This window comes from Malania oleifera, chromosome 3 (assembly GCF_029873635.1).
Source record: "Malania oleifera isolate guangnan ecotype guangnan chromosome 3, ASM2987363v1, whole genome shotgun sequence".
Taxonomy (NCBI): domain Eukaryota; kingdom Viridiplantae; phylum Streptophyta; class Magnoliopsida; order Santalales; family Ximeniaceae; genus Malania; species Malania oleifera.
The window spans coordinates 125193876-125210931 of NC_080419.1; the positions used below are offsets into that span (position 1 = coordinate 125193876).

The 17056-nt window shown below is 32.1% G+C and overlaps 1 protein-coding gene across 1 annotated transcript; it reads right to left on the reverse strand.

The window, feature by feature from the left end:
- Positions 1-1355: 1355 nt before the first annotated feature.
- On the reverse strand, positions 1356-16176 carry LOC131150344 (pectin acetylesterase 12-like). Its single transcript, XM_058101001.1, has 12 exons — positions 15508-16176; positions 13765-13847; positions 12287-12416; positions 9700-9773; positions 8934-9020; positions 8684-8808; positions 8523-8583; positions 7420-7473; positions 7256-7333; positions 6095-6200; positions 5858-6003; positions 1356-1690 (listed from the first exon to the last, which is right to left on the reverse strand). The coding sequence occupies exons 1-12, from the start codon at positions 15746-15748 to the stop codon at positions 1568-1570; spliced, it is 1308 nt and encodes a 435-aa protein (XP_057956984.1). The 5' UTR covers positions 15749-16176; the 3' UTR covers positions 1356-1567.
- Positions 16177-17056: the final 880 nt, after the last annotated feature.

Consider the following 17056-nt stretch of genomic DNA (forward strand, 5'->3'; position numbering starts at 1 on the left):
CTTTTTGTCAAGCAGCTAATTCTTTGGATACACAACCCTAAGGTTAAAATTTGATCAATGGTATGGGAGATGGTTGGCTTTTCATGAACTACCCTACTGTTTACTCCTACTAGTTATTTAAAAAATTCAATCAGTTTCATGTAAATTGCATAGAAATGATGTGTGTTGTTTTCATCTTTCAAGTTATCAACAAATTTTTCGTGACTTGTTTTGAATGAAAGGTTTATGGATGAAATAAAAATAAAAATATATAATAAACAAATCAATTTTTCATTGTATTTTCTCTCTTTCCAAATATAGTTAAACATATAAACTTATTCGAATGTGATTGAAGAAAAGAAAACCCAACAGCTATTATTACAGAAAAAATAAAATTAAAAGGGTAAAAAACGCATAGCTCTCGTATTGTTTGGCAAAAAGATAAGAATCTAATATAATATTTGGTAAATATATATTTTTTGGCAAACATTAAAGATCCGTTTGGAAGAAGTATTTTACGTGGGACAAAAAAAAGGAAAGAAAAATAAGGACGAAACTCATTTTCCTCTATATTTTCCTTCTCTAAATACTATCAAAAATGAAAGTTTATTTTAATATGACTAAAAATTTTAAAAATAAAAAATATATATATTAATGGTATAAAATCAAATTTTTACTTATAGATTGGGTAATTTTTTTTTCCCACATTTTCCTTGATAACCAAACATGAAAATAAGGATTTCAAATGGGATCAAAGGAGAGTCTAAAATTTTTTAAATCTTAAGGAGGTCTCTTGGATTTTTAAAACTTCAAACACCTTTATCCTTTTATCAAAACTTAGAAAGGGTCAATGCCTTCATCTAAATGAAAAACTTATTCATTAATTTACCATATATCTATTGTCTTTCTTAAACTAAACAAGAAAGAAAAAAGAAAACTTCTTTTCGTTTTCTTTTTCCTTTTTCCAAAGGGATTAATAAAAGCTCTCTCTCTTTTTGGCTCTCGCCAAGTTCAAGTGGAAGGAGAGAATTGGCTTCAGAATGGAGACTTCCCTAGAGAAAATTTAAGCCTGCATCTAAGCTTCCCCTGGTTCTTTCCAAAATCAAAAACTCCAAACAAACAAAGGCTAATGCTTGTGAATTTTGTAGTGCCAAACAGTCAAAGACTTGTATATGACTGGAAATACATGGCAACCTGTACAATTTAAATTTCTGAAAATTTAAATGTTGATGGTTCAGTCAGTTATGACAAAAATAATGTAGCCGTTGGATAAGATCACCGGTGCACCCTGTTTAGCTGCAAAGATCATCAGAACAAGAAGCTGCATCCACACTCTGAAAAATTCTTATATATATATATATATATATTCTTATGAATTTGAAACAAGACCAATATCAATATATTGAGATTCAATACTCACTTATAAATCAGAAAGATTGTGATAATGAGAGATACTTTTCACGAAAACCCTTTATATTATACTAATAAATCAATGTTAATAATTACTAGGACTGACGATTTGAAGGATGGTACTAAAAATGAAAATACAAAGTATGAGGACCAAGCATTAGGAGCTGCGGCAATATCATCACTTCACTCGCTTGAAGACTAGGTTGTGACAGGTTTTACCACAGCCTTTACCATATGGACACTCGGTAACATTGACATGTGCTCGATCAAAATACCAATTGCCAACAGACTCTGCAATTGTCTGCAAAATGGAGAAATGGAGAAAATTATAATAATTAATTACATTTATAAACCTACTTCAAGCACAAAGAAGTACAAAACAGAAGGAAAAAAAAAATGCACAAGATTGGTCCAGAAATGGTATGCTTTTTCCTTTTTTTCTTTATGGGCGGTCTTTTTAAACAACACCTTATTCCTTTCTACGTGAATCTGAACTTTCACACAACAGAAATTCTACAAACTCGGAATGTAAAATTTCAGCTTCTGTCCAACTAGCCATGGCAAACAACACCATATTATAAATAAATATATATATATATACACACAACAACAACAACAACAAAAACGAACAAAACCAAACCTTAGTCTCACTAGGTGGGGTCGGTTATATGAATCATTTTCCGCCAATTTATGCAATCATTGACCATTTCTTTTGATAGATTTAAGGATATTAAATTCTCACTCACTATCTCCTCTCAAGTTATTTTAGGTCTACCCCTACTCCTTCTACCGCCCCACACAATAACTAAGTCACTCTTCCTCACAGGTGCACTATGTGGCCTACGTTGCAAGTGTCCATACCATCTGAGTCATCTCTCCCTTATCTTATCTTCTATAGGAGCTACACCTAACTTACCACGAATATATTCATTCCTTAATTTATCTTTCAATGTTATACCACTCATCCATATAAGCATTCTCATCTCGGCAACTTTTACTTTTTGGATATTATGTTTCTTCATCGCCCAACATTTCGATCCATATAGCATAGCTGGTCTTATAGCTGTCCTATAAAACTTCCCTTTCAATTTTAAGAGTATTCTACGATCATAGAGAACACCAGAAGCACTTTTCCATTTTACCCAACCTGCTTTAACTCTATACATTATATTATCTTCAATTTCTCCTTCAGCTCGCATAATAGATCCAAGATATCAAAATGTACAAGTGTTATTTATTTCTTCATCATCAAGTTTAACTTTGTCTCCAATATTCCTTCTATCATTCCTAAAATTACATTTCATATATTCTGTTTTATTTCTACTTATCCTAAAGCCTTTAGATTTTAAAGCTTCTCTCCATAATTCTAACTCAGCCTCTACTTCGTCCCTAGTCTCGTCAATTAATACAATATCATCTGCAAACAACATACACCATGTAACCTCCTTTTGAATACTCTTAGTCAATTGGTCTATCACTAAAGCAAAAGGATAAGGACTCAAAGCAAATCCTTGATGTATACCTATAGTGATTGGAAATTCTCTAGTTTCTCCATCTATAGTCATTACTCCATCGTACATACCTTTAATGACATCGGTATACTTACTACATATATCATTTTTTTCTAAAACCCACCATAGAACTTCCCTAAGTATCCTATCATTTGCTTTCTCAAGGTCAATAAATATCATATGAAAGTCTCTCTTCTTTTCCCTAAACTTTTTCATTAATCTTCTTAAAAGATAAATAGCTTCTGTGGTAGATCTCTCAGGTATAAAACTAAATTGATTTTCTAAGACCTTCGTTTCCAATCTTAACCTTTATTCAACTACCTTTTCTCACAATTTCATCGTATGACTCATAAGTTTAATTCCATGATAGTTATTACAATTTTGAATATCTCCTTTATTTTTGTATATAGGCATTAAAGTGTTTTTCCTCCATTCATTTGGCATTTTCTTAGTTTTTACAATTGTATTAAATAAATTAGTTAACCATATAATTATGTTATCACCTAAGCATTTCCAAACTTTAATTGGAATGTTATCTAGTCTCATAACTTTCTCATTTTTCATTTTTTTTAGTGCAAACTTAACTTCATTAACTCTAATTTTGCGAATAAATCTCATATTTTTAGTCTTTTCCTGATTTGACAATTCTAAGTTTAAGCCTTCTATTTGGTTTTCATTAAACAACTTACTAAAGTAACTTCGCCATCTTTCTTTAATGTCTTCATCCTTAACCAAGACAATATCATCCTCACTTTTATACATTTTACATTTCCTAAGTCCTTACTCTTCATTTCTCTAACTTTAGCAAGTTTTAATATATCTCTTTCCCCTTCTTTTGTACCTAATCTATCATACAAACTATTAAATGATCTATATTTAGCTTTACTAATGGCCTTTTTTGCATCTTTTCTTACCTCCTTATATTTTTCAAAGTTATCTCTATTTCTACATTTTTGCCACGTTTTATACCAAATTCTTTTTGTCTTTATGATTATTTGTACATCTTTATCCTACCACCAACTTTCTTTGCTATTCAAGAATCTTCCCATTGATTCACCTAAAATCTCTTTTGCTATCTTTTTAATAGAGCTAGCTAATCTATTCCAAAAAGTATTTGTATCTATCTCATCCTCTATGGTCCAATCCCCATCTTTAATCATTTTATCTTTAAATTTTATTATATTTTCTCCTTTTAGGTTCCACCATCTAGTTCTCTTACACTGGTTTATTTTATCATTTTTCTTCCATTTTTTAATACATATATCTAACACTAAGATTCTATGTTGTGTGGTTAGGCTTTCACCTAGAAAAAATTTACAATCCTTGCATGATAAACAATCTACCCTCCTAGTTAAAAAAAAAATCTATTTGACTTCTATTTTGTGCACTTTTAAAGGTTTCTTCTCCCCAAACTCATTTTTGTCTCCATATTCATATCCTCTATGTATCATCTCATAATTTTTATTATCTCTTCCAAAGTGTCCATTCAGATCTCCTCCTATAAATATTTTCTTAGTCTCTGGTATGCCTTGTATAATACTATCCATATCTTCCCAAAATTGTCTCTTAAGATTTTCTGCTAAGCCGACTTGAGGAGCATAAGCACTAATGATATTTATTATCTCTTGTCCTAATACCATCTTGATTTTTATAATTCTATCCCCTACTCTAGTTACATCCACAACGCTATCTTTTAAGTTGTTGTCTATAATAATGCCTACTCCATTCTTATGTTTTTCTTTTTCAGTGTACTAAAGTTTAAATCCTGATTTATCAATTTTTCTAACTTTCTCCCCCACCCACTTAGTTTCTTGAAGGCAAATTATATTAATTCTTCTTCTAATCATTGTACCCACAATTTCCATGCTTTTGTGGTGAGCGGTTGTGTCAAGAAACCATTGAGATGTGTTTGTAACAGTAATCCTTTCTCAGTTCTCCTTTTTAATCAGTGCCATTTGAAATGTTATTTAATTTTAAACTTTGGCAACTAAAAAGACCATGTTTTTATAGGCGGTTTGAATCTGGTATAGCATTTAAAGATACATAATCCACTGTTAAGAATTTGTATAATTTTCTTCATTCTCTTTGTTTTCTATCCATGAAATATTAAATTTCTTCTCCAAATTATTTTTAAAAAAAATTAAAATACAAAAGGGGGTATGGCGCTACCATGTACCTAGTCTACAATGAGCAGTACTTGCTTTTCAAAGTTTACATCATAAAATAATACTACATTGATGCATATATGCTTGCAGCACTTAAGTGCACACCTTTTCTCTTCTAATTAGGTAATCTCCTTCATTTATTTAGCATTTTACTTGAGTATTGCTGAAAATCTTGGTTCATCAACCTCTCTTTCCCCAACCCAAATATGCTTGTGCACACAAAAACTTCTATCAAATAAGTGCAGTTCCTCCCATTTTTTCTGAACAATAAGATCAAATAGCATCTTCCCCAAAGACTTTAACCAACTTCTTGTTCATTTGTCCATGAATTCTTCTACACTAATGAGTCCAAGGCGTAATCCTTGTTCACAATCTCTCAAACATCCTACGTCATACTAAAAAATATAATTGCCTGCCACAAACACCATATGGCAGTTGCTTTATATGGATCTTTGCATCTAGCTTCATGGTCTCTATTTATCCACTGCCTCGTCCATACATGTCAAAGAACAAATTCCTCATCTTATCCAATACATAACTTTACCCTCAACTACATACTAACAATGAATGCATTGCTTATTATTTATCAAGTTTTTGTAGCATTTTTTCCATAAAATGAAGTTAAAATTCCATGGAGCATGCGGTTTTTTGGGTGATAAGTGATAACAAATACTTAAATAACCGAAGGGTCCACATATATGGAGAAAGTAATATGATGTAAATAATCTATAAAATATTTTCCATGTTGAATGTTGTATGAGCACTACGTAAGGCTACTAAGTTTGGGTGTACCTTCTTTTGAATGCGGGGAGAATCAGGAGAAAACCATGTATCTTGCCGCTGAGTTTGGCAGTGACAAAAGCAAGAATTTATAAATAAACCATTCTGTCTAGACATTGAGAATTTTTTTACAGCCTTGCGCATTTGCATCCTGAAGCCTGCTTTAAAGGAAAAGAAGAAAAAACTCCATTATGTACATGCATTACATCTGAATTCCCTACAGCTTTAGCATATAGGTATACTAATCACCTTGAAGAATCTTTATCTGTGGCGGGTTGCAATTTTTGTGGTCTAATTTGCATGATTTCCAATGTCCAAAAGGATCAGCTGATTTTGGAGCCAAGCTGGACTGGATCTGAAGACAGAAAAGAAAACATAAGAATAATCATCATGCATGAAATCAAATGGATGAATGATATGTTTTTATTCAAGGAAGAAATGGACAATAGAATGGAGCAGAAAAGCAGAGGGGCCCGGAAAAAAATTGCTTGACAAGAGGTCCCATACCATCCATAAAAGCAATTTAATGTTTTCCCTGGAACATTGGCCACTTGAAAGGAATGCCCAACCCACAGGGGCGGAGACAAACAATTAGTGTGGATAACCAAGCATGTGCACTACATGGGAAACAAGCTAGGAAACACAGGGCCAGACGGGCAAAATTTTCAGAAACAGTTCTTGAAAAAAAAATTCTTCTTTTTTAAGATAGCAAAAGAAAATTCATTAGAAGGAAAAGAACTACAAAAGAATGAGAAGGAAACAGTCTTCAAAAAAAGTATAAAAAGAATGCGAACAAAATGACACCATTCCCCAACTTTATCCAGATTTTGAGCAGAGGAGAAGTCATATTCAAGAGAATAAAGAATGGGAATATGACCATCACCTCAATCATCTCAACTCTCAAAATATTTAAGCTGAGTTTCTTCATCAATTAAAATAATGACACCTTTCAAACAAACCACTTGATTTTGCAAAACATAAGAATCCTTCCTTAGCAATGAATTCTCAGCTTACAATTTTCCAACAATAAACCATCATGACCTCCAACAGAACTCTCCAATTATCTCCCTTTGCATCTTCAGATTCATTTACCCCATTCTTACAACATTAAAGTCATTTTTGTTCGTTATTTTTTTTTTTTTTTTTTTTTTTAAAAAAGGAAAACTTCATTGCTTTTTTTTGCCAATTTCATTAGGTGCATTGCGTCCTTCACAATGCAGAAAATATTTAATGGTCTCCAATAAATGATTTGTATTTAGGAAAATTATTAGCACTATTTTCAAAGATGCTCCGCTGCACGTATTTTCTTTACATTTAGCTTTTACAAACAATGAATAGCCAACCTGTAAATTTTCAAAAATAATCGACCAAAATACATTGCTATGTAGCATTAAAAAAAAAAAAGATTACCTGCCACACATCATATGCTGCATTTAGAAGAAAAAGTGGAGTCTTCACATTCGCAATCAAATTCTGAGGGAAGAAGCACTGAAAGAGAGAGAGATTTTAAATTTTTATGTATTATTATATGCTACTAAAGTAATTTTTTGGAAATCAATAGTACAGGTGATTACCGAAGTTGAATTCTGATGACTGGTACAAGTCTCAGGCAGATTCTTTTGGACTCCCTGAAATTTCATATGCATACATACCCATGATCAGAATTACAAAATTCTGTAAGATAGTGAAGAGGGATCTTAAGGCCAACATTTGGCAAAATGAATTATGAAGACATTTCCACTCCACCTATTCATAATTTGCTTGGGTGGCCTGCTAAGACTAAGATGCTCAAAATAATTCAGCCAGAACATAATTTATCAACATTTCAAGAAACTCTGTCCAAAGCACTTGAACGCTCAGTCCTTTCAGCAAAATGTCTTCAATAAAGTATTGAGATGAGTGATATAATTACTGTAAATTGTGTGATATAATTACTGTAAATTCTATTATTCCATCAACATCAAAAAATCATGGCATATAGCACATGACCTAGATGTAGGATACCTATCCAGAAGTTTTCAATCATGTAGGCGAAATTATCAAAGATTTGACCTTTTCAAACTCCGTCTTTAACCCACTAGAGGCTTGGGAAACAAAGAGAAGATGCATACAAACAAGATATCCAGCAACTATGTATCAATGTGATATTTGTTGATTGTTCATGTGAAATTTTTAGTTCCAGCTTCATGAGCTACTTATTAGTAACCTTAATAACCAAACTTAAGGATGGCTTCTTTCAATAAAACAAAATAGGGATCTAACTCATAAGATTATTTTCAGAAATCAGCAGCTTGGTGTTCAATTCTTATTGCTGAACAAAAGAAAAGGATCATTTTGATAGACAGGAATGTATATCAGTGGTCGGGGAGCCAAGATAAGCATCTCAAGAAGCACATGCCCTTGGTTCAAACCCCAGTAGGTGCAATCACTCCTTGGGGCCAACCATAGCCATTGTAGTTCATTTTAAACTGGTGCAATGACTGAGGGTATTATGGTGCTTGGAATAGCTGGCTAATTTACAGTGATGCTCTCTGTTAATTGAAAAACAAAACAAAACAAAGCAAAACAAAAAGAGAGACAGACAAACAAACAAACAAGAGGATAGTATGGCATGTCATCCTGGATTGCAGCATATTAAATAATCAAAGCTGCAGAACTAAGAATTGGTGCAACATACCTGTAAGCTAACAACTTGTTCAAACATACCTCTAAGGGTCCGCCCACCAGATACATCAAGTCTAAAACCACAAAAAGAAAAGGAATTGAATTAGTTTTGTCTTCAAGGAAATATGCTTCAGTAGAAAGTCATGCATGACAATTAAGTATATAGCATATTACACATCAAGGAATAATCCAGCATCACTTAAGCATTTGACTTTAGTAGTATTTGGAAACAAATCCCGAAACTCATCACAGTGTATTATGGATGCTAGACCCCCAGCAGAGCATCCAGAAAGAAGAGCCTGAAATATATCATTGGTACAATTTAATAAGGGTGAAAAATTATACATATTAGTGAAAAATTATACATATTAACTATTAAGTGTCAAAATAACAAAAAACTTGTGGGACAAGCAAATCAAATAACCTGGTCAGCAGAGCGCATGCCTATTGACATTAGTTCTTCCATAGCAGCTTCCCAGATATTTTGTCCTCGGAAATAAAGCTGAGCATTCTGAAAACAGAATCACTGTGTATAAAAATACAACTGATAATATTAAAACTGGACACAACCAGCAACTCAAATGATCAAATCCACCAATTAAAAAGGTAAAGGAGTATCTTTTCCACAAAAGAAAATTTTGACCGCACCATGCAAACAAAAAATTCCCTAATTATGAAACTTGAGTTGTTTGTGCATTTAAGGATTTAAATAGTATTTGAGTAATTTAGACAGCATCTGCATGGAGTATGGTAGTTAACCGAGAATACTCCATGTTCTCTGTATAGGAAAGATACATGGAACTCCATCTGTTATGTAAAGATGGTGTCCAAAGGGCCTCGGACACAATCATTTCAAAAAAAAAAAACTGAAACCATATCAAGCATCAAATTCATTTTCAAGAGTCACAAAATTATTCCAAATTAAAATTTTAAAATATAATGAGTGTATGCACACATTCATGTGGGTGTGCAAGTGAGTGTTAGTAAAATCATTTCATATTAATAAAATTATACCAGGGCAATCACTGAAAAAAGATTATTAAGGGATGATATTTTCTGAAAGATACTAAATCTTTAATGATGTTATCCCATGAGAACTCCTTAAATAGCCCACCATTTTTTGGAAAACATTATATGCATAAATAATAGAGTTAAAAGAGGAAAATTGTTAATAGCAGATTTCCACTAGCCTCAATTTGACCATCCCCACTGAAAGATGCACCATCACAATAACGAATCCTGACTCTGTTCCAGTTGAAAAAATCTGCAATCAAAAAATCCTCTTCAGATATGTTAAATAAATATATAGAATTACCAAAGGCAAACAGCAAAACAAAAGCTGGTACCACATATCAACATAACAACAAACAAGGCTTAAGTCCCACTAGATCAGCTACATGAATCCTCTTTCACCACTCATGCATAATCTAAGGCAATCCTTTTCAAATGGAGGTGGTAAAGACCTTACTATCCCAGCCCAAGTTATTCTAGGTCTACCACTCCCAATCCTACTACCACTAACATTAACTAGTTCACCCCTCACTGGAGTGTTATATGCACGTTACAAGTGTCCAAACCATCCTAGACACCTTTGCCTTTTCATATCTTCTAGAAGTGCTACACTTAACTTACCACAACTGTATTCATTCTTTAATCTATCTTTTAGAGTTATTGAGTTATACCATTCATCTACCTTAGCAATCTTATTTCAGCAACTTTTTTTTTTGGATATGTTGTTTCTTAATTGCCCAATGACATTCTTAGTAAGTTTATTGCAAATTCTTTGGACTCTCTACTTGGAGTATTAAACACCAATGACTATTCTTTCGAATATATCCTTCATGACGTCTATATATATACCTACTAAATACTCCCTCTCTCTCTCTAGAACCCACAATACAATATCATCTTTCTCTTGGTCAATAAAAATTCAAAACTATGTGCACATTTCTCTTCTTTTCCCTAAACTTTTCCTCTAATCATCTTAATGCATAACATCTGTATTTGACCTCCCATGCATAAAACAAAACTCATTTTCAGAAACCCTCATTTTTAATATTATTTTTTTGTTTAATTACCCTTTCCCAAAATAATTGATGCTAATGCAAAAAAAATCTCAAATTTTTAGTCTATGTTTAAGCTTTCTACTCAGTTTTCACTAAACAGTTTATCAAAATAGTATACCATCTTTCTTTTATAAATTCTTCTTTTAAGTAAAACACTAACATCCTCATCTTTTATGCATTTGATACTGCACAAGTGTTTTTGTTTATTATTTAGTATCCAAATCATTACATGCCCTATGTAGAGCTTCACAAATAACCTTTTTTCCTTCCCGACTTTTGTTGCCGCTTAAACAGTAATTTTTTACATTTTTGCCATATCTTAAATGGTAAACCACATCCCTTTTCCCTTAACTACTTACGGATATCTTTAAAAACTAGCATTTCTAGTCAATAATCTTAAATAATAAACCACATTCTTTAAAAATGTAGAAAAAGTGAGTATTTAATTTTCAATGTTTCCACATTCTTGCCGTATCTTAAATGGTAAACCACATTCTTTTTTCCTTAACTACTTCTGAATATCTTGATGCTACCACCAACACTCTTTACTAGTCATTTATCTTCCTATAAATTCACTTAGAAGTTAAAACTTCTTTTGCTATCTCCTTAACAGAACTAGCTATCCTACTCAAAAGACTCTGTGTCAATGTTATCTTCTATTCTGCAGTCAACATCTTTTATCATTTCAACAGTAAATTTTATTATATTTTCTCTCTTTAGGTTTCACCACCTAGTTTTCTCTTACATTGATTTCTCTTCCATTTTTTAATGCAATATAGAATATTATGTAAACAGCCTCTGGCAAAAATGCAAGGTAAGACTGCATACTATAGATCCATCGTCTAACCCTTCCCTAGATCCTGCATACACAAGAGCTTTGTGCATCGGGCTGCCCTTTTACATCTAATACTAACCTTCTATATTGTTTAGTTAAACTTTCGTCCATAATATCTTTACATTCCTTGCAGGATAAACAATCCACCCTCCGTTTCCACTTTTGAATCCTATTAAGTGTTCTTCTATCTTCTTAATGTGCATATTCATTGTTATTAGGTAATATGACATAGTGAAGAAATCTAAGATCATATCACCCAAACTCATCTCCATATCCATGTTCTCCATGTATCCTTTCATAACCTTCATAGTCCTTTCCAACGTAACCACTCAAATCCACTCCTATGAATTTTTTCCCACTCCAAAGTATCCCTTCGACAATATTATCCGTAACTTCCAAATGGTTCGTCTACCTTCACGATTTATTAATAAGGATCATGTGCTAATCTAAACCTAGTCTCCTAAACTAGCTATCATTTGTCACCTTACACCGCCCTATTGTTTTCTTTGCAGTTCATCCTTTACAAAACCAACCATTCGATCTAATAATATATTCATGCATATCATGCTTGCCAATTTTCAACCCAATCTGATATATGTAAGATATGTAACAGGACAATCAAACAACTATTTTGATTTACTATACATATTTACAGGGTAATATTCAATGTTATTAATAAAGCACAACTATTATTTTAATTTACATATTTAAAGGTTAATATTCCATATTATTAATAAAATAATAATAACATCCAATCAACTTTAAATTTTTTTTAACATGATCATACAAATAAAGTATTGAACCTAAAATTGATTTAATGCAATATAAACTGCACAAAAATATATGGTATAGTGTATAAATTTAAAAATTTTCTACCTGGATTTTCATTAGGTTGATTGCTCAGTATTCCCGTAAAGGGTATTTGCTTCTCCATAAGGTTCGATGAACCATGGCGAGTTCTTTTGCGGTAAATACAATCTCTAAGAGTAGAAGACCATCCCCCTCCCTGCATGCATACAGAAACCCATTAGACAAAGTGACAATTAATACATTCACATATCGACTATTGTAACATCTAAAATTTCATCTTATTGACATTTACATCTCTCACTGTAACCTGTAAGCCTAGAAACATTATCAAAATGATGAGTAACTCACATACATGGATGATATATGTCAGCATGGTACTGACCCAACCAATATCTAGTAGGGAATGCTTCATAAATATTACTTATCCAGTTTTGACAGCCTACATAATGCAAACAAATTCATTATTCTTATTTTCATCAATTACACATTTTAAAACTCTCTGCTTAGATTTTGATTACTGAATCCTGATAGCATAACTATTGGCTACATTTACAGATGATGTTTTGTAACAACCCCACCCCCCATCCCCCCAAATAATTTTTCCACTGCCCTCTGGTACTTTAGGCACCTAGCTGGAGGAACCAAAGCAAATACCCAAACAGTCTGACCTAATTAGGTGAATTTAAAGATACATCATTTTTCTAACTTGTAGTTGAAGTGAATTTAAAGATACATCATTTTTCTAACTTGTAGTTGAAAGACTCCTATCACAGAGTCAAAATCTTCTACCTTCTTGTAAATTTCCATAATTTCATATATTAGATAATAAGCACTAGGGAGGAGAATTAGAAAATATTTCACTAAAAAATAGAGTCAGTAACATAAAGATCAAATTCTCAATCTCAAAATAGACATTGGTATTTTAATTATTTTAATTCATATCCTGAAGTTAGTAGATTATCAAACTAGAAGCTGGGATCTTAATTCATATCCTGGATTTAGCAGGTGAGGTACTGAGGTCACAGGCCTTCCATGCCCTACATTCACATATGTTCAGTGCACCTTGCAGTGAGAGTAATTGCCTGAATAATGGGAATATTCAGTACAAATTCAACCATGATTATTAATAATTAGTAAAACTATATGCGTTAGTCGGTGAAAAAAAAAAAAAAACAACATATGGGTTATCATGTTGCAGAAAAAAAAAATATAAGGTGCAAATGTGCGGTACAAAAGGGGGGAAAAAATCTAGTCTATTTTATCAGGCATGGCAACATTAACAGCATATAACAACCACTTCTTTAAACTGGCATGACTTTTAGTACCCTGTTTGATCTCAGTAGTTATGAGGTGAAGGAAAGGAGAATGTCCCTGAGAGACTATGTGTTTTCCTTCCTAAGCCATGTTGAATCATTTTCCCTTCCTTTCCATCGCCTTGGTCCTTCCAAGATTCAAACAGTGGCCAGAGTGAAACATAGAACATTGAACCACCATCTATTTAGATTCTAAAATGCAATTTCTCAGAAGCTGCCTCACTTACAAACCTCCAAATCGACGAGCCATTTGTTTTTGCCAGATCCAAACCCACGATCAATATGGTAAGCAGGTGGCGTTCCATCCAAACAGACTGTATCATTGGAAAACATAAATTTTAGTAACTTTCAAAATCATGAGAGAAGGTATTCCACAGAAATCGTGTAAATGTAAAGGCGATGAGAAAAGGAATATAACTTGTTGGGTGAATTCAAACAAAATATAATACAAAATTATATTAATTGTTTACAAATCTATAATCAGAGACTTTGAAGTTTATACTCCCCAAAGTGTATCAAAAGGTAAAAGAAGATCTGCATTTGATTTTAGTAACTTACAAAAGGCATGTCCCAAGAACTGAGAGAGATGATGAACTCTATTTTTAAAAATGAATGAAGTACCAGATACTCAGATAGAAATGTTGAATTGACTATAGACATGAAAATCAACATGCCATCTGTGTTTGACACTCCCTAATTCATGGCAAGTGAAAGATTTAACTTAGGATTGAGTTTGGAGCCACTTTTTGTGCACCAACTTCTCCTTTTAAAAAGTAAAAATTAGGTGCAACATGTAAAGTAAATAGCTCTCAGATTTTAAAAAGTTAGGGCCTGTTTAATTGTGGAAAACATTTTCCATTTTCCATTTTCCATTTTCCATTTTCCATTTTCCATTTTCAAATTTTTCAAATAAAATATTTATCTTATTTTTTAGTTTTTTGAATTCATATTTAAAAAGTAGAAAATAAGGAGTTTGTTTAAATGTACAAAACAATTTTTCATGTTTATTTCAAGATTTTAAAACAACTACAAAAAAGACAACTTGTTTTTCAACTTTCTAAAAATTATATAAGGTAGTATCTAAGATCAAGGATTTTAGGGCTTGAATTTAGATTTTTGTAGATTTATAAGAAACTCGAAACATAATCCACACAAATTAAATTTTAAGATCCACATTCCATACTCCCGTGCACAAAGCAAGCAATAGAAATCAAGAAAATAATTTTAAAAAATGTTCTCTAACTTTTTTTATATAAATTTGGAGAGTTAGAAACAAGATGGCATTTTTGTAGTTATTTAAAAAAAATGAGAAATGGAAAAATAATACTATTTGCACAAGTAAGTAGCGTCAATACTTTTTTTTTATTTTTCGTTTGTTTCGTGTAAGCGTTGTAAAAAAAAAAAAAAAAAACCTATTTTTTTCCCTTTTTTTTTTAAAAAAAACTAAAATGAAAAATGAAAACTATTTTCCACAACTAAATCAGCCCTTACCTTTCAGCCTTTTTGGAAAACTTTCACAAGTTGCAAATTTGGAGCTTTTAAAACTTTATCCACACAGATTATTCAATTTCTTAGGTGCCTTTAATTTTTTAAAATAGTACAAGATCATCCACAAATTAATTACAATTCTTGAAAAAGATATATATATCCATTTCGATCAATTTAAATATTTTAAGACACCTTACTACCGAACACTAACAGTTTCTTTCCTCTAAACTCAATTTTTTATGCTAGTCTACAATTTTTTTTATTGATAAATCTTAATCCACTACTCCTGCCGCTGAAAACCAATTTTGAATCTAAAATCACTTTAACATGCGCATGTTATTGCAATTTCCTCCAACCCTAATTTTAAATTAAAAATCGCAATCATAAATGTTCATTTAGAAACAATTTTACAGAGTAAATTTACTTTAAACATGTAAACATGTGCTTAAGAGAGAGAAGGAGAGAGAGAGAGAGAGAGAGAGATACCGGCTGATGATTCATCTGATTCTTTAGGATCGCGAACTCGAATGAGGGTGAGGTTGACCATCAGAGCTCCGGTGGCCGCCGGCCTCCTAACATAAGTTGCCGCCGGCAACTCCGAGTGAGAGAGCACCACCTCCGGGTAACCGCCCCACCATCCGCTCAAAGACGCCTCATTTACGATCTCGCCACCGCACACACACCACTCTGCGGCCGCGAGCAGCACCACCGCCGCCGCCGCTAGCATCTCCGCTTCTCTTCCTCCTACTAGAAACAACACAATGCTCCTTTCCGGCTTCACATCCGTCTAAATATAATGAGGAAAAGCGAGTCCACTGGACTACCATTTCTGGCTGCCACTGGCAGTGAGAAGATCTGTAAAGTCAATGGCGAAGAGAGAGAGAGAGAGAGAGATAGAGATAGAGAGAGAGAGAGAGAGAGAGAAAAGCAATCAAAAGGAAGAAAGAAAGAAAGAAAAGGAGGAATTCAATCCACCGAATTTGCCGTTGGATTCTTTTTTCTTTGTTTGTTCGATTTTGATTTCTTTTCTTGAGTGGGAAACCCCAACATTTGACGAGAGAATTGAAATTGACATTGACATTGGTTGTTTGCTTTCCCTAGCACCGGCGAACATGATGACCTGCCATCCATTGTCTCCCGCTCTATCCGGCTTAAAAAAAGAAAATTATATATAATAATAATAATATATTATTATATATTTTAATATAAATTTTAAATCATCATCATTAATATTAGAGTTAAATTATTAAGATATACTTTTATTGATTTATTATATTATTATTTATAATGCTAAAAATAAAATAAAATATTTATTATTGTGCAAAAAATATAATTTTATTGTATAATAAATATACACGGGTACATAGAGTTTTTTCCTATTTTATTATTAAAAAGAAATAAAATATTAAATAATACTCTTATTGAAAAGAAATTTCTCAAACTAGTACTCACGTAATGCTGCAAAAATTTAAACAAATCTCGTTGCACCAAACTGCAAGATTTAAACGCTCAACCTAATAGGGTGGTGACGCGTGACACTGAGAAAATCTCGCAGGTTAGTCCTGTGAGATTTACCGGCTGTGTTTACTCTTCAAAAATTTAAATTTAAATAATATATTATTATGATATTAAAAAGAACTTATTTGTATTTTATTATGGAAGTGTTTGTATATATTCAATTATAAGAAAAGTGATTATCCAATAATTAATTATTACCAAATGCAATCTGATCAATAAAATAAAATAAAATCCTCACATAACAGAAATTATTGATTATAAACAAGTATTTTGTCATAAAAATTTGGATAAAATCCAAAAAAAAATTCAAAATATGACTCTAACCCCTAAATTTTCAAAAAGAATACTAAAAAATTTCTGTTAGTCAACTATTAAGTGCATGTGGAATAATAAAATTTGTCCTTAATAGAATGATATTTTAAAATGACATTAATTTAGTAAAAAATATATATATGTGATTAATATAATGATTAAAGTCAAATAAGTGGATTAGGGACCGAACAAAAATTTCGAATTG